Raw genomic sequence first — 18977 nt, 5'->3', positions numbered from 1 at the left:
TAAGAGTCATTTGTGTTTTCTTTTGTGTGAACCATCTTTTCCTATGTTTGCCCATTTTTATAGTAAATTATTGGGTTTTTTTCTCATTAATTTGTGGGGCCTTATTATATATAAAGGAAATTTGCCTTCTGAATGTTAACTGAGTTATAAATATCTTTCCCAGTTTGTTGTTTATCTTTCGACCTTGTTGTTTTATATATTTCTAAATTTTTATGTGGTCAAATATATCAGTCTTTTTAATTAATTGCTTCTGGGTTTGTGTCCAAGAAGACCTCATCTACTCTGAGAGTAAAAAAAAAATCTCATGTTAAGTACTTTTGTTTATTTATATAAACACAATCTGGGGATAATATTTGTTAAGACTATGTCATATTGTTTACAAAGAGGCTAGTTAACAACAAAAGTATAATGAATCTTAAAATCATCAGTGGGACTGAGGCGTCTCGTCTTCAGAATTCTGAAGTGTTCTCCAGGCAGGAGGCAGTGGCTATGGCAGCTCACAGGTACAGCACTTGAAAACTACAGTAGTCAGAGTCCAAAAGTTTCCACAAAGCAAAACATTCTGGTCTCCTTTGGAAGTCCCATTCCCTAACACCCACTGCCCTTGTATTCCTCCTCTGGAATTCCAGCTTCAAGGCAAGGCCTCAATTTACTCTCGGGAGAACCTGTTCTTGAAATCTTTAATTGTCTTGGCCATCATGGGGGTGATTTTCTTTGCAGGTTTCCTGCTGCAGACTACCCGCGGCAAGTGGGTACTGGTGGTGCTTGAGCAGGCTCTGGCTGGCTCCTCATGGGTGAGGTTAAGGCTGTTTCTGCTGGAGGGAATATGGATGGTTCCTGTGGGGTACAGGGCTGGTTTGATCTTGACTTTTTCAGGGGCAGCTGCTTCTCCTATTTCAAACTTCTCCTGCCTCCTTCGAACGTCAGAAGGTGGCCTGGCCAGAGAGTTGAGAAGGATCATCTTTGCTTGTTGGCCTTTGGGCTTATTGACTTGTGCAGATTGGATATTCACTGTCAGTGCTTGAAGCCGCTGCTCTCGGGCATCCTGAAGCCGCATGTACATCTCTCGCCATGTCTCGTGCTCTTTTGGCCTTTCTTTCCTAAAGTTTTGGTGAGAGTGAATTTTCCATAATTTGTCTGTTTCTTGGACTCATGCATGATTGTATTTCTCTATGCGATACAGCTGATCAGGTGTACAGCTCTCCAAGATGGGTTCAAGAACTGAATATGGGACTCCTCCCACTTTAAAGATTGAATTGATGTTGTTTTAAGTACCCAGATGCACTGCTGGCGCGAGGTCATCATTTTGGCAAGATAGGCACACTTGGAGCCAGAAAACACTTGCATCTTAGAATTCATTCTGTGTCCAGTAAATCCAACTTCTTCCTCTTCCTGGGGTGAAGACAGTGCTTTTTGCTTTGGTCGTAAGGAGGACATCAATCCAGAGGCAAGAAGTGGACGGTCATTGGCCTGGACCCTGGGTAATGGGAGGTCCGGCCACACTGGTGCATCAGTGGGGACTTTTTCCAGCTTGGCCCAGACGTTTCCAGAGGGCTGCAGCTTCTCTGATCTGTTTTCATTCACCTTAGGTAGTTCCTGAACCAAGTCCAAGTTTTCACTTGAATCATATTTTTTAGGTCCTTTTTCTTCAAGAGCAGTGGCTGAAGTTTTCATAATCTTTTTCTTTTTCTCCCTAGGCTGGTTGTGGTTGAGGTATGACTCAAAAGACATGGTGGGCGGCTTGAATTCATTATCCATATCCACCTCCTCACCTTTAGGGAGGAAGCCCTCAGGCTTTCCATCCAAATGAGGAGGTCTTACTTTCCCTTCTTGAATCTTTTGGTTATTGGAAACCTTCTCTTTCACCTTGGGTAACAGGCCTCTTGTCCCCTCTGCTATGTCCAAGCGGTCGAGACGCTGCTTGTTTTTGTCCAGTTTGGTTTTCTCGGAGTCTTCGTGCTTTCGCTTTTTAAGGTCTGAAGCTTGTCTGAAGGGAGGTAAAACCTGGATGCCGCGACCCTCTCTTTCCTTCTCTTTCTCGACACCACTAGAGGGCGGATTCTCGTTTGCGCTGTTCCGGGGGAGAGACCGCGGCCTTTCCTGTGGAGAAAGGCCAGGCCTGATTTTCGTCTGGTCAAAGCAGAGGACTTCTCGTGTCCCTTGGTATAGACCAGGCGTTTGTCCCTGTGGGGAGGCTGGTGTCCCCTGCTTAGACTCCCAGCCCCTCTTCCCTGGGGTGCACCCAGGCGGCGGTCCAGTCTGGCCCAACGGGCATCTGAGGGGCCTTCTCCAGGCCTCTGCTGTGCAACACGGGCCTCCACCAGGCGTCTGTGACAGTCCCCGTACATCAGACAAGGACGGCTAGACTGAGGAGGAGACCAGCTGTAACCAGATGATCCCCGCCCCGAAGAATAAACTGGGGAACCCCCGCGGCACCGCCTTCTGTCCTCGCCCCTCTCCCGGCCGTGGGACCCGTGGCAGGGCCTCACGAGCTCTGAGGGGTGTCTGTGCAGCTCTGGTCTGTGCTCGCGGCCGTGCGATACGTCTCTGCGGGCTGCGCGGTGTGCGTGGCCGTGCCCCTCCATCGCCTCCTTCGCCGAAGGAGCGTCCTCTAGGGGCTGTTGGGAATCGCTCTTCCTCAGGTCCCTCTCGGCAGGCTCGGGGTTTCCGTCCACTGGAACCAGCCTCCTCCACAGCGCCGCCAGGTCCCGGCCAGGCTTCCGACGCTCTGGTGTTTGTGCCCTCGACTGGCCATCGGGCCGACCCCGCTCTCCGTGAGAACGGCCGCCGGAACGGGCGAGGCCAGTGGCGCTTCTGGTCTCTTCACGGCCTCCTCCGCAACCTGGTGCCCGGACGCCGCCGCCCGGCCCTGCCCTGCCCTGCCCCGAGCTCCCCCGGGTGCACACGGCGCGGCCCCGCCTCTGGCGCTCGGGGCGCGGAGCCCCCACGGGAATGGCCACCAGCGCGCGTCCGGGACGCAAGGAAGCCCCAGCGCCCCCTTCCTGAGGGGGCTGAGAGCTGTGCCCAAATTACATCACCACCAGTCGGGAGTCCCTGGGCCGCCCCGTCCCACTTGGGTCCCGAGAGCAGCAGGAATCAATCAACAGTGACGACAACCCTAGCGCTGTGCGCTTGCCATCGACTAATTCCAGCCTCTACACAACCAAAGAAGAGTTATATTATCCCCATTGTACGGGTGAGTAAACTGAAAATCTTAGAATTTATTAGATCTAAGAATTCCTGACAGTTATTTTTATTTTGTTTTCAATATTCTCAGTAGTATAAATTGACAGTTCTAATGATTACTTATGTAATAATAAGTCAAGCTTAAAGAAATAATAGGTAACAAACAGAATAAATAAGTAAAACCACCACATTCCCACAACCCAGATACACTAAGGTATTATTACCCAACAGTGAACCTTGGTGTATATCCATATATCTTTCCAGATCCTTTGCTATGTGTGTATATACATATACATGCACACACCCGTATATTTTATCAAAATGAAATTGTATTGTAAATATTGTTCTTTAACCAACTAGTTCTCTAACCAGAGTGCAAAACAGGATCATGCATTGTATCTGGTTGTATCCCCTATGTCTCTTTGAATTTGCACAGCTTCTCCCATCCCCTACCTTCTCTATTTCTATTTTATTTATTTTATCTTCTAGTTTTATTGAGATATAATTGACATACAGCACTGTATAAATTTAAGGTATACAGCACAATGATTTGACTTGATACATCATGAAATGATTATCACAAGTTTAGTGAACATCTAGCATCTCATATAGATACAAAATTAAGGAAATAGAAAAAAAATTTTCCTTGTGATAAGAACCCTTGGGATTTGCTGTCTTAACTACTTTCATATATAAATACAGCAGTATTAATTATATTTATCATGTTGTACATTATATCCCTAGTACTTATTTATCTTATAACTGAAGCTTGTACCTTTTGACCACCTTCATCCAATTCCTCCTCCCTCCACCTACTGCCTCTGGTAACCACAAATCTGATCTTTTTCTATGAGTTTGTTTGTTTGTTTTGAAGTTTAATTCACTTACCATACTATGTTAGTTCCTGTTATATGACATAATGACTTGATATACATTCGATTTATATAATTTCAAAATGATCAACACAGTAAGTCAGTTTTGAGCTGTCATCTTACAAAGATATTATATAGTTATTGACTATATTCCCCACACTGTGCATTTCCTACCCGTGACTCATTTATTTTGCAGCCAGAAGTTTGTTCCTCTTAATCTCCCTCACCTATTTCTTTCCTCCTTCCCGCTCCCCTCTGGCAATCACCTGTTTGTTCTCTGTATCTATAACTCTTTTTCTGTTTTGTTATGTTTGTTCATTTGTTTTGTTTTTTAGATTCCACATATATGTGAAACCATATAGTATTTGTCCTTCTCAGTTGGATTTATTTCACTTAGCATAATACCCTCTAGGTCCATCCATGTCATTGTAAATGGCAATATTTCATTCTTTTTTTACGGCTGAGTAATATTTAATTGTATATATATGCCACATCTTCTTTATCCATTCACCTATTGTTGGGCAATTAGGTTGCTTCCATATCTTGGCTATTGTAAATAATGCTGCAATGAACATAGGGGTACATAGATCTTTTCTAATTAGTGTTTTCATTTTCTTTGGATAAGTACCCAGGAGTGGAATTGCTGGATCATATGGTAGTTCTATTTTTAATTTTTTGAGGAATCTCCATACTGTTTTTCATAGTGGCTGCACCAATTTACATTCCCATCAACAGTGCAAGAGGATTCCCTTTTCTGCACATCCTCACCAACACTTGTTATTTGTTGTCTTTTTGTTAATAGCCATTGTGACAGGTATGAGGTGGTATCTCATTGTGGTTTTGATTTGCATTACCCTGATGATTAGTGATGTTGAAAATCTTTTCATCTGCCTGTTGGCTATCTGTATGTCTTCTTTGGAAAAATGTCTATTCAGATCCTCTGCCTGTTTTTTAATCCGGTTGTTTGTTTTTTGATGTTGAGTTGTATGAGATCTTTGTATATTTTGGATATTAACCCCGTATTGGATATATTTTTTGCAATTATATTCTCCCATTCAGAATGTGGCTTTTCATTTTGTTGATGGTTTCCTTCACTGTGCAAAGCCTTTTACTTTGATGTAGTCCCATTTGTTAATTTTTGCTTTTGTTTCCCTTGCCTGAGGAGACATATTCAAAAAAGTATTACAAAGATCAATGTCAAAGAGCATACTGCCTATGTTTTCTTCTAGAAGTTTTATGGTCTCAGGTCTTACATTTAAGTCTTTAATGCATCAAGTTTATTTTTGTGCATAGTGTGAGAGAGTATTCTGGTTTGATACTTTTGCGTGTAACTGTCCAGTTTTCCCAACACCATTTATTAAAGAGGCTGTCTTTTCCCCATTGTATATTCTAGCCTCCGTTGTTGTAGATTAACTGCCCATATAAGTTTTGGTTCATTTCTGGGCTGTCTATTCTGTTCCATTGATCCATGTGTCTGTTTTTGTGCTAGTACTATACTGTTTTGATGACTGTAGCTTTGTAGTAAAGTTTGAAATCAGGGAGTGTGATACCTCCAGCTTTGTTCTTATTTTCTGAAGATTGTTTTGCCTAATATTTTGTTGAGGATTTTTACATCTATGTTCATCAGTGATATTGGCCTGTAATTTTCTGGGTTTTTTGTGATGTCTTTGTCTGCTTTTGGCATCAGGGTGATGCTGGCTTCATGTTTGGAAGAATGTGTTTGGAAGTGTTCCTTCCTCTGCAGTTTTTTGGAATAGTTTGAGGAGGATAGGTTTTAGCTCTTCTCTAAATGCTTGGTAGAAATCACCTGTGAGGCCATCTGGTCCTGGACTTTTGTTTGTCGGGAGTTTTTTTTTATTATTATTATTACTGTTTCAATTTCATTACTGGCAATTGGTTTGTTCATATTTTCTATTTCTTCCTGATTCAGTCTTGAGAGATTGTACATTTCTAGGAATTTGTCCATTTCTTCTAGGTTGTTCATTTTATTGGCATATAATTGTAGTTACCTCTTATGATCCTTTGTATTTCTGTGGCCTTGGTTATAACTTCTCCTATTTCATTTCTGACTCTGTTGATTTGGGCCCTCTCTATTTTTTTCTTTTTTCTTTTCTTTTTTTTTTTTGCGGTACGCGGCCTCTCACTGTTGTGGCCTCACCCGTTGCGGAGCACAGGCTCCGGACGCTCAGGCCCAGCGGCCATGGCTCACGGGCCTAGCCACTCCGCGGCATCTTCCTGGACTGGGGCACGAACCCATGTCCCCTGCATCGGCAGGCAGACTCTCAACCACTGAGCCACCAGAGAAGCCCTCTATTTTTTTCTTGATGAGTCTGGCGAAAGGTTTATCAAGTTTGTTTATCTTTTCAAACAACCAGCTCTTAGTTTCATTCATCTTTTCTATTTCTTTTTTTAGTCTTTATTTCATTTCTGCTCTGATCTTTATGATTTCTTTCCTTTTATTAATTTTGTGGGTTTTTTCTTTCTCTAGTTCCTGTAGGTGTAAGGTTAGGTTGTTTGAGATTTTTCTTGTCTCCTGAGGTAAACTTGTGTTGCTATAAACTTCCCTGTTAGAATTGCTTTTGCTTTGTCCCATAGATTTTGGATAGTGTTTTTTTGTTTTAATTTTCTCCAGGTTTTAAAAATTTTGTCTTTGATTTCTTCAATGATCCATTGGTTGTGTAGTAGCATATTGTTTAGCCTCCACATGTTTGTGTTTTTGCATTTTTTTCTTGTATTTGATTACTAGTCTCATAGTGTTGTTATTGGAAAAGATGCTTGTTATGATTTCAGTTTTCTTAAATTTACTGAGACTTGTTTTGTGGCCTAGCATGTGATCTATCCTGTAGAATGTTCCATGTGCACTTGAAAAGAATGTGTATTCTGCTGCTTTTGGATGGACTGTTTCATGTATATGGATATGATCCATTTGGCCTAATGTGTCTTTTAAGGCCAGTGTTTCCTTATTGATTTTCTGTCTGGATGATCTGTCCATTGATGTAAGTGGGGGTTGTTAAATTACCTTACTATTATTGTAATACTGTCATACTGTAATACTGTAATACTGTTTTCCCCTTTCTGTCTGTTAATATTTGCTTTATGTATTTAGGTGCTCTTATATGGGGTGCATATATATTTACAATTGTCTTCTTAGATTGATCCCTTGATCATTAGGTAATGTCCTTCTTGGTTTCTTGTTGTAGTCTTTGTTTTAAAGTATTTTACCTGATATAAGTATTGCTACCCTGGCTTTCTTTTCATTTTAGTCTGCATGGAATACCCTTTTCCATCCTTTCACTTTCAGTCCATGTGTGTCTTTAGATCTAAAGTGAGTCTCTTGTAGGCAGCATATATACGGGTCTTGTTATTGTGTGCATTCAGCCACTCTATGTCTTTTGATTGGAACATTTAGTCCATTTACATTTAGAGTAACTATTGATAGATATGTACTTATTGCCATTTTATTAATTGTTTTGGGGTTGTTATTGTAGTTCTTTTTCTTTCTGTCTTCTTTTGCTCTCTTCCCTTGTGATTTGATGACTATCTTTAGTGTTATGGTTGGATTCCTTTCTCTTTTTGTGTTTGTGTATCTATTATGGATTTTTGGGTTGTGGTTATCGTGAGGTTTATATATACCAATATATATTTTAAGATGCTGATCTTTTAAGTTCAAATACATTTTAACAATCCTACATTTTTACTCCCCCATGTTTATTGTTTTTGACATCATATTTCCCATCTTTTTGTTTTTTATATCCTTTAAATACTTAATATGGATATAGATGAGTCTAGTATGCTTGTCTTTTAACCTTCCTACTAGTTTTACATGTGGTTGATTTACTACCTTTATAGGATATTTGCCTTTACCAATAAGATTTTTCCTTTCATAATTTTCCTATTTCCAGTAGTGGTCTCTTCTTTTTCACTTAAAGAAGTCTTTTTAACATTTCTTGTAAAGCTGGTTTGGTAGTGCTGAACTCCTTTAGCTTTTGCTTGTCTGTAAACCTTTTCATCACTCTGTCAAATCTGAATGAAAGCATTGCCAGATAAAGCATTCTTGGTTGGAGGTTTTTCTGTTTCATCTCTTTAAATACATTGCCACTCCCTTCTGGCCTGCAGAGTTTTTGTTGAAAAGTCAGCTGATAGCCTATGGGAGTTTCCTTGTACTTAACTTGTTGCTTTTCTCTTGCTATTTTTATCTCTCACTTTATCTTTAATTTTTGCTATTTTTATTACAATATGTGTTGGTGTGGTCCTCTTTGGGTTGATCCTGTTTGGGAATCTCTGTGATTCTTGGACCTGGATGTCCATTTCTTTTCACAGGTTAGGGAAGTTTTCTACTATTATTTCTTCAGATAAGTTTTCTACCACTTTATCTCCTCTTCTTCTGGGACCCTATAATGTGAATGTTAGTACCTTGATGTTGTCCTAGAGGTCTCTTAAGCTATCCTCATTAAAATTTTTTTCCTTTTTTCTGTGCAGCTTGTGTGATTTCTACTACTCTGTTTTCCAGCTCACTGATCCATTCCTCTGTATCATCTAATCTACTGCTGATTACTTCTAGTGTATTTTAAAATTTCAGTTACTGTATTCTTTATCTTTGGTTCTTCTTTATGTTTTCTAACTCCTTATTAATAACTTCCAACTTCTCACTCTGCTCACCCAATCTTCTCCTGAGTTCTTTGAGCATCTTTACAGTTACTACCTTGAACTCTTTATTGGGTCGATTGATTATCTCCACTTCACTTAGTTCATCTTCTGGGGTTTTATCATGTTCCTTCATTTGAAACATATTCTTCTGTCACCTGATTTTACCTAATTTGCTGTTTTTATTTCTATATATTTGGTAGGTTGATTATGTTTCCTGACCTTGGAGAAGTGGACTTTTGTAGATGTCCTGTGTTTCCCAGCAATGCACTTCCCTCTGGTCACAAGAGCTATATGCTCTAGGGGTGCCCCCTATGTGGGCTGTGTGGGTCCTTCTGTTGTGACAGGCTGACTACTGTGGGTGGTCTGGTATGCCTGGCTGGTTTATATATAGCAATATATATATGTATTTAAAAAACTGGTTTGTTGTCAGGCCCTGTCTTGCGCTGAAGCTGCTAGTCACTGGTGCGTGAGGCGGGGTCACAGGGCAGCTGGGTACAAGGCCCTGGTGTGTTCTGGGGCTAGTGCTGGTCCGCTGATGGGTGGAGCCAGGTTCTAGGATGGTGGTTGTGGGGCTAGGTGTCCCGGATCCACTAGATGGCCTGCTGGTGTGGGACCTGTTCCTGACACAGCTGTCTGTGGGGTCTGGGGTGTCCTAAAGCTGGTGTTGGCCTGCTGGTGAGTGGGGCTGGAACCTGGGGTTGGGGGGATCCTGGGGCTAGTGTTGGCCTGCTGGTGGATGGGCCCAGGGCCAAGGGGTTCCCAGGACTAGTGGCAGCCTGCCGTGGGTGAGGCTGAGGCCCATGAGGTCCCGGGGCTAGTGCAGGTTCACTGGTGTGAGGGTTCTGGGGAACAGGACTGAGTCCCGGGGCAGCTGTGGGCTCGGGGGTATTAAGGCAGCTAGCCTACTGGTGGGTGAGGTTTTATCCCCACCTATCTAGCTACTTGGCCTGAGATGTCCCAGTACTGGTGCTTCCAGGCTGGTAGGTGGGGCCAGTCCCAGCACTAATAAGCTAGAGGGAGGATTCCAGAATGGCATTGGCCAGCAACAGTGTCCTTGTGGTAGAACAAGCTTCCAAAAATGGCTGCCACCAGTGTCTGTGTCCCCAGGGTGAGCTCCAGTTTCCTCCCACCTCTCTAGGAGGCTCTCCAAGATCACCAGGTGCATCTGACTCAGGCTCCTTTCAAATTATTGCTTCGGCCCTAGGTCCCAGCACATGTGAGATTTTGTGTGCATTTTAAAGATGAAGTCTTTATTTCCCACAGCCCTCTGGCTCTCCTGAAAGTAAGCCCCACTGGCCTTCAAAGCCAAACATTCTAGGTGCAGGACCCCCAGGCTCAGGAGCCTGATGTGGGGCTTGAACCCCTCACTCCTTGTGGGGAACCACTGCAATTGTAATTATCTTCCCATTTGTGGGCTGCCCACCCACGGGTATGGGTCTTGACTATACAGCATCTCTGCCCTTCCTACCTGTCTCATTGTGGTTCCTTCTTTATGTCTTTAGTTGTAGAAGAACTTTCCTACTAGTCTTCTGGTCTTTCTCATCACTAGTTGCTCTGTAAATAGTTGTAATTTTGGTGTGCCCATGGGAGGAGGTGAGCTCAGGGTCTTCCTACTCCACCATCTTGGCCGTTCTCTCCTATTTTATTTTATTTTATTTTATTTTATTCTTTATGTATTTATTTATTTTTTGCTGTACGCGGGCCTCTCACTGTTGTGGCCTCTCCCATTGCGGAGCACAGGCTCCGGACGTGCAGGCTCCGGACGCGCAGGCTCAGTGGCCATGGCTCACGGGCCTAGCCGCTCCGCGGCATGTGGGATCTTCCCGGACTGGGGCATGAACCCGTGTCTCCTGCATCGGCAGGCGGACTCCCAACCACTGCGCCACCAGGGAAGCCCTCCTATTTTATTTTTAATGACACTAACCTGTTCAAGAAACCATGCCAATTGTTTTGGAGAACATCTCCCTTTCTACAGTTGTCTGATTGTTTCCTCAAGGTTTCACCTGCTGTTCTATCCCTGGTGAGACTGTGGTGTCACCTTACTGTGATTGCAGTCTGATCTCTCCATCATGCAGCTGTGTTGCAACTAGAAAGTAGCCTGTCCATAATCTAGTTCCGTGTTTAATAACAATGCCATGGCACAGCAAGTCCCCTGTGTTTCAGTAGGCTTTATACTTCCCTGAAATCCCCAATTCTATAACCAGTTCAATCTCAGGATTTACAACAAATGCCTCCCTTCATGGAACACTGTTCCTGAGTGTAGCTGACCTGTTCTGATTTTGTATTAAATACAATAAATACCTTCCCTGGATCTGTAGATACCCCTTCTGGTAGTTCTAGTGCTTTGTCAAGTTGTGCAGCATTTGGAACTTGGGAAGTTTCTTGGTAGAAACAGGAGATAATCAGGAAACAAATTAGAACCTATGGGTATATATATTCAAGCTTTTAAGTGAATATTAGATGCAAGGACTGTAAAATAGAACTATAATGAAAACATTTGAAAGAAGAAATGTGTCCTTTTTAACTGTTTGTTTTTGAGATGGAAAGCTTAATGCAAAATTTAGATCTTATTACAGAAATTGAAACGAGCTCATGCAAATTAATCTCCATTGCACCCATAAAAAAGAAATTAAAAGCACTAATGCTGTTTGTGGTGTATATACAGTAACATTTCCTAAATATCTTCTGGGTCTAAAGCTAGGAATGATATTCAATGTTTCTTTTCCTCAGGCTACAGTATCATAGGATTCAATTTTGAATTGGATAATGTAGGCACTTTTGTTGCACAGTAGCCCACAAAGGAAATGAAGGAAGTAGAAAACAGCCAGATTATTGAAGCAGAGACAAATGAGACACCCCAGTTAGATGCTCACTTCTGGGCCTCCTTTCTTTGGTAGACAGAAACTAATTGAGCATCTAATTGTGTCCATTTCAGGGGCACACCATCTTTTACAGTTTAAATTGACCATTGGTGGTGGCCTATTCTTAGTCTTTTAATTCAGAAGACAATTTTCTATGATAATTTGAATGGCATGAGTAGAAAGGTGTTATAGATCTGGTAAACTTTATACTTTTAATTAACAAATTTATAAGACCGTATTCTGTGTTTCAAGTAACCTCACGCCTTAAATACTTAACACTAGGTATTTGAATAGAGTTTTCTTATCTCTCCTTAAATTCTGAATTACCATCAAACTTAAAGCAGAAGTAGCATTATTATTTTAAGGCCTGGGCACCCCAACTATAAGCTGTTTCACAGTCTGCATGGTAAGAAAGCCATTTTTGAAGCAACCTCATTATCAAACAATTCTAAGTCACTGAACCAGAGTATCCTTCAGTCCCCATCATCTGCTGTAGAGATCAGGACTGTTTGCCAAACTTTGTGATTCCAGCCATAAAGCCCTAGAAATACTCCTGATTGGAGTTGGGACAGCTATCGTTTTCCAGGAATATAATAAAAACTTGGCACAAGTCCCTCTGATAGATTGTTTATAGTCTTTCAAGAATATGATCAACATTGCTCAGATCAGCTCAGGATCCGGAAGTCCATCCCAAGAATTAGAGCTTTGCCTTCCTATTCATCCTGATGTACCATGAGTTCACTAGGTCAGTGGTGTTCACTGTTTGAGCGACTCTCCAGGGATTCCAAAAGGAATTTGAGGGAGATTATTCTGACAAATCCTCCAGCTCAAGTTTGGTGAGGGCAGCTGTGAAAGCCAAAGCTCTCCCTAGGGATAGTGGACAGTAAGACTCCTATGTTTCTCTCCCTCAGTGTATATGCACATGGAGGGAGGGAGGTAAATTCAGGGGGACATGGGAGTAGGAAGTGTAGTGTGGAGGAGGAGCTGCCTTTGGGTGACTTTGTCTGGATCTTTCCCTCCTAGTGAATGGAACACCCAAGGCCAGCATCAGTGTCAGGACATTTCTCACCCCACCCCCATATCTACTGATGGAGGAGAGGGGAGGGAACCCAGATGTCAGAATGGCTCATCTGCCAAGGTGATGATGGAATTCCTTAGCCTGGAAGTGTTTTGATCTGTGAACAGTTGAACCCAAGCCAACGTGTTTCTTTGCTATTTACTTGCCAAAGTATTGAAGTTAAACAATTCAGAAGTCTATGGATAAAAAATTGAGCCACTGTGCCCCCATCCCTTTCCTCTACCCAGAGGTAACTGCACATCTAGATGTTTATTCCTTTCTTTTTCTATGAGTGAAAGAGTGTGGGTATGTATTTCCGTGATTTTTCACCTTACATATGTCTTAGAATTAGGTAGATTTGCATCTGCTCACACAGAAAGATGTTCAAGACATATTATTAAGTGGGGGAAAAAGCAAGATGCCCAACAGTATATATAAAATGATAAAATTTTTTGCAAATTTAAAAGAATTTGTGCATATATATGTTGATATATTCATAAACCCCTTTCAGAATGATTACATGAGAAATTAACAATAGTGGATAGGGTGAAGAGAGAAATGTTTCTTTTTAAACTTTTTGTACTAATCGAAGTTTTTCTTTGTCAAATTTAAACATTACTTTTTTTATAGGTTTATTGGAATATAATTGCTTTACAATGTTGTGTTAGTTTCTGTTGTACACCAAAGTGAATCAGCTATATGTATACATATATCCCCATATCCCTTCCCTCTTGAGCCTCCCTCCCACCCTCCCTATCCCACCCCTCTAGGTGGTCACAAAACACGAGCTGATCTCCCTGTGCTATGCAGCAGCTTCCCACTAGCCATCCATTTTACATTTGGTAGTCTATATAATCCATGCCACTCTCTCACTTCGTTCCAGCTTCCCCTTCACCCCTGTGTCCTCAAGTCCATTCTCTACGTCTCTGTCTTTATTCCTGCCCTGCCAATAGGTTCATCAGTACCTTTTTTTTAGATTTCATGTATGTGCATTAGCATACAGTATTTGTTTTCCTGTTTCTGACTTCACTTTATATGACAGACTTTAGGTCCATCCACCTCATTACAAATAACTCAATTTTGTTCCTTTTTATGGCTGAGTAATATTCCATTATATATATATATGTGCCACATCTTCTTTATCCATTCATCTGTCGATGGACATTTAGGTTGCTTCCATGTCCTGGCAATTGTAAATAGTGTTGCAATGAACATTGTGGTACATGACTCTTTTGAATTATGGTTTTCTCAGGGTATATGCTCAGCAGTGGGATTGCTGGGTCATATTTTTAGTTTTTTAAGGAACCTCCATACTGTTCTCCATAGTGGCTGTATCAATTTACATTCCCACCAACAAAGCAGGAGGGTTCCCTTTTCTCCACACCCTCTCCAGCATTTATTGTTTGTAGATTTTTTGATGATGGCCATTCTGACTCATGTGAGGTGATACCTCATTGTGGTTTTGATTTGCATTTCTCTAATGATTAGTGATTTTGAGCATCTTTTCATGTGTTTGTTGCCAATCTGTATGTCTTCTTTGGAGAAATGTCTATTTAGGTCTTCTGCCCATTTTTGGATTGGGTTGTTTGTTTTTCTGATATTGAGCTGCAGGAGCTGCTTGTATATTTTGGAGATTAATCCTTTGTCAGTTGCTTCATTTGCAAATATTATCTCCCATTCTGAGGTTTGTCTTTTCGTCTTGTTTATGGTTTCCTTTGCTGTGCAAAAGCTTTTGAGTTTCATTAGGTCCTATTTGTTTATTTTTTATTTTATTTCCATTACTCTAGGAAGTGGGTCAAAAAGGATCCTGCTGTGATTTATGTCAAAGAGTTAAATGTCACCTTTAATTCACACTTTCTTTCTATTTGGGAGTGGACAGTAAGTGGATGGAGAGAAAATACAATGTCTTCAAAATCTTTCCTCGTCAGTGTATATAGATCTACTTCGTTCTTTTTATTGGGGCAAAGTGATACATAGTAAGCCTGTATCATGATTTAGTTAACCACTAATGGACATTTTAGAGTATTTCTAATTTTGGAGGGGAATACACATAATGCTGTATTGGACGTCCTTGAACATTTATTATTTTGCACATGTGAAGTATTTCTATAATATAGTATAATTGATCTAGCATAAATGGTGAGGTATGGAATTGCGGGGTCAGTGGGCATGTGCATGTTTCCTTTTGCTGTATAAAAGTGTTGTACTAGTTTATATTTCCACCAACTGTATCTGAGTACATATTCTTTCACACCTTGCCAACTCTGAATATTATCTGGATAAAAATTTTTAAATTTCTGTGTTAAAAAATTTTGAGATTCTTTTTGAAAGAAGTTTATTTTTTTCCAAATGAACTGAGGAAATATTAACACTACTTAAGGTGGTTTCTTCAAATTTTCTGTGTACTGCAAGTTGTGATAACACCAGAAAGAAAACATAAAGGAAATATCTGCCTAGATGATTTTGTGTTTTCTTTTCTGTCTGGGGAGTCTACCCTGTAGCCACATTGACTCAGCAAGCTTGTTACAGCCAAGTCATCAGAGCAAGTAAAGAAGCATCATTGCCGCATCCCAAGACATGACCAGGCTCTACCATCAGGGTGGTGAGGAGGCCCTCACAGCAGTGTGGGTGATAAGCAGCCCCCCCATTTCCATTTTGAATAACTTCAAAATATTGCATGAAATCATTTCTATTTCCAGTCATATCATTTATTTTATATTACTCAAAACATTGCTCAAATTATTTACATTCGTTTTAGCCTTTTTCTCCCTAACTCTCCCTGTTTTATGCATTTTAAAACAGTTTTATTGAGATATAATTCATATACCATGCAACTCACCCATTTATTTTTTATTTTTCTAAGATGATTCTTTTTTTAGATTTTTTTTCTTGGCTGTGCCGGGTCTTCGTTGTGGCATGCAGGATCTTCGTTGTGGCGTGCGGGCTTCTCTGTAGTTGTGGTGTGCGGGCTCTCTAGCTGAGGCACACTAGGGGCTCAGTTGCCCTGCGGCATGTGGGATCTTATTTCCCTGACCACGGATGGAACCCGCGTCCCCTGAATTGGAAGGCGGCTTCTTAACCACTGGATCACCAGGGAAGTCTAACTTACCCATTTAAAGTGTGCAATTCTATGGCTTTTAAGGACAGGGGGTGACGGTTAAGGGGTGCAGAGTTTCTTTTTGGGGTAATGAATATGTTTTTAAATTATCATGGTGATAGTTGTATAAATCTGATCTGGGCTCTACCCAGGTGACCACCTTTAGGAAATTCAGGGCTGTCAGCCAAAGCCAGTGCAGTGTGTGTCGTACTGAGGAGCACAAGCAAAACACTCCCGGCTGTTTTTTCTCAGCATCTTAGTCATAAGGGACCATTTGCATTAGTGCGTGTTTAGATTAGGAAGAAGCACGTGCTTTCAGAGTGAAGGATGGAGGGTCTCTGAACTATATGAACAAAGCAACTAACAGCTGTTAAGTACCCACCAAACACTGACCTGAGGCTGGCAGAGCACCCCACAGTTTGCAAAACACCAGGTGGAAGTGGACCTGGTCAGTGTCGAGTGCAGTCCCTCTGGAGATATTCATGGCTTTCATGGCTCTTTAATTCAAATCCTTTTGTTCTCAAAGACCTTTGCGTACAAATGAGATGGATGGGCTTCACATACGGCAGGACTGTGTTTTTCAGGAATTAAAGGCATAATCTCCTACAAGACGCACTCCTCCTGGTGCCGCAGGGTGACTAACTAACTGAGGTCTAGCCAGTAGTTGCTTTGAAATGGTCACTAAAATTGTGAGATTATGTTTGAGGAATTGTAAGAGACACCATTTGTTGCTATGTGAGCTCAGCTAAGACTGGCAACCACGGTTGTTTAATTTGGGCAAATTTGGCACAATTTTTGGCAGATTAGAACAGCAGCTTCTCTCTGGTCAGATGTGAATGTGCAGGGGCCGGAGTGGACACTGATGGGAGGGGTTAATGCAGGGGAGGAGTTGATGCAGGGAAGGGCACAGGCCGGAACCAGAGACCTCGGTTCTGAGCCTAACCCCCAAGCATGAGTTTGAGAATGTGGACATTTAGAAACATATCCCATCAATCTTATTACTGCTTGTTTAATATGCAGTTTTATTTTGAAAACTTGATTTGGACTAAATTTTGTGATGATTGTCATCTTTTTTATTATGTAAGTAGTAATTTGGAACTACCTAAATTTCATGAAGTACTTCCCTTCCTCATACACTAGATGGCACTACAGGCGAGGCAAATCAACTTAGAAAAATAGAGACTTTGACTACCAAGGCTAATTTTGGTAAATTAGAAAGGCTTCAGTCTTCACCAAGAGTTGTTGTGTCAGCATCTTCAGAAAGATGAGGGAAAACTGCCAGTGTTGGACATCTTAATAGGATGTCATTTTGTATAGTGGCTTTCAAGTTTTTTTTTACTGTGACCAACTGTGAGACGTCTTAGACTGGGATCCAGTGGACACACACATGCAAACGCAACAGAAGTTTCACGAAGCGATACTAAGCCTTCTTACCTGTTATGCATTCTGTGATAATTCTGTTGCGTTGAACTATGCTGCTGTAGCCCATTGATTTCATGACCTGTAGTTTGACAAAAACAGTTTTCTAGTGGACCTATCAAGAAATATCAGTCTCTGCTTAGCACTTGGCACCATGCCAGGTACTTGGGGGGCCATGAAGAAATACTTAACTATACTTCTGTTTTCTGGGAAAGAGAAGAGTTAACTTGAGAAGCCTTAGAGAGCAACCCTGTAAGACACTGTAAAATTATGCCCCCAGACTAAAAAAACTGTGGAAGCAGATAATTGAAGTGAAGATATTATGGAATAGCTGGATCATACCTAAGCTCTTACTCTGACATGAATTTTTTTTTTTTTTTTTTTTTTTTTTTTTTTGCGGTACGCGGGCCTCTCACCGTTGTGGCCTCTCCCGTTGCAGAGCACAGGCTCCGGACGCGCAGGCTCAGCGGCCGTGGCTCACGGACCCAGCCGCTCCGTGGCATGTGGGATCTTCCTGGACCGGGGCACGAACCCGTGTGCCCTGCATCGGCAGACAGACTCTCAACCACTGCGCCACTAGGGAAGCCCTGATATGAATTTTTTTGGGGGAAATTACATACTGTGAAACAAAAGTAGTCACAAGAAATACATGTGTATTCCATTCATATAACATTCAAAAATGTAAAAACTAAACACTGTTTTTTTTACAGATGTATAGTTGGTAAAAACCATAAAGAAAAAGGGAGTGATGAGCATAAAAGTCAGGATGGAAGTTACCTCTGGTGGGAGGAGGGGAAACGTCCTAAAGGAACAGCACGAGGGAGTTTCTAAGACACTGAAGGTGCTCTGGGGCTTAACCAGGGTGATGCTTGTTATTATTATTATTATTATAAATGAATGGATGTTTTATACATTCTTCTATATGAATTATATATTTCATAATAATAAAAACATAGCAAAGAAGATAACTGTAATTGCCTTCTGGAGTCTTTAACTCGTCTTGGTAAGTTGCTTTCAGGTTTTTTAACTCACTCGGACAAAAGGGGTTTCTTCAAGGACAGAGGTAGAAATGTACCAAAGGTCAGTTTTTAAGAATGACCTGTCATACAATTTTAAAGCTCTCCAGATGTTATCAGATCTGTCCTTGAGGGCAAATTTGGATTTTAGAAAGAGTCAAAACTGCTAATAAAGTGCGTTCTTAAATTTAGTGAGGCACTACTTCAAATAAGAGGACTCTCCAACAGCTGAGGGGTGATTAAGTTACGGTGCATTCTCTGCAGTCATTAAAAGTCATGTTTTAGAAAAACTTCTAATAACTGGGAAAAATATTTACAAAGTATTGATATTTTTAAGAAGAAAAAGCACAGGTTATCAAAACACATGAGAAGCCTATTTTGTAAGAAGATGGAAAGAATGTGACCAAAACATCTAATTTTTTTCTTGTGCCTTTATGCATTGTCCCAGTTTTCTACAGGGCCACATATTATTTTTGTAAATGTGGGCTGGGGAAGACTGTGGTCATTAATCTACCTTGAAGACAATTTTAAAAGAGGAGTTTCAGAAATATTTTGAGCAATGGAATAAAAGCATGACCTGCTGAGGTAACTACGTTGAAGGGTGACTCCATTTAAATATATTAAGTCCGATATATTTGTTTAAAAGTCAGTTAATAGTTTAAAAAATAGACACTTTTTTAGATTAGTTTTGGTTTCACAGCAAAATTGAGTGGAAAGGGCTTCCCTGGTGGCGCAGTGGTTGAGAGTCCGCCTGCAAATGCAGGGGACATGGGTTCATGCCCCGGTCTGGGAAGATCCCACAGGCCGTGGAGCGGCTGGGCC

General features: G+C 41.3%; 2 protein-coding genes across 6 annotated transcripts in view; one reads left to right on the top strand and one right to left on the bottom strand.

Annotated features, from left to right (window-relative positions):
* Window positions 1-18977, top strand: part of KATNAL2 (katanin catalytic subunit A1 like 2) — a 90865-nt gene that overhangs the window by 12846 nt on the left and 59042 nt on the right. The window lies entirely within an intron of this gene.
* Window positions 650-17218, bottom strand: LOC101279532 (elongin-A-like). Its single transcript, XM_033421572.2, is given in 5 exon segments — window positions 650-1269; window positions 1272-2120; window positions 2123-2716; window positions 2719-3018; window positions 17155-17218. Coding segments are annotated over 5 exon segments (2427 nt in total).

The sequence above is a fragment of the Orcinus orca genome, chromosome 15, assembly GCF_937001465.1.
Source record: "Orcinus orca chromosome 15, mOrcOrc1.1, whole genome shotgun sequence".
NCBI lineage: Eukaryota > Metazoa > Chordata > Mammalia > Artiodactyla > Delphinidae > Orcinus > Orcinus orca.
The sequence above is the reverse complement of the archived record's forward strand: the minus strand, read 5'-3'. Positions and strand labels throughout refer to the sequence as shown.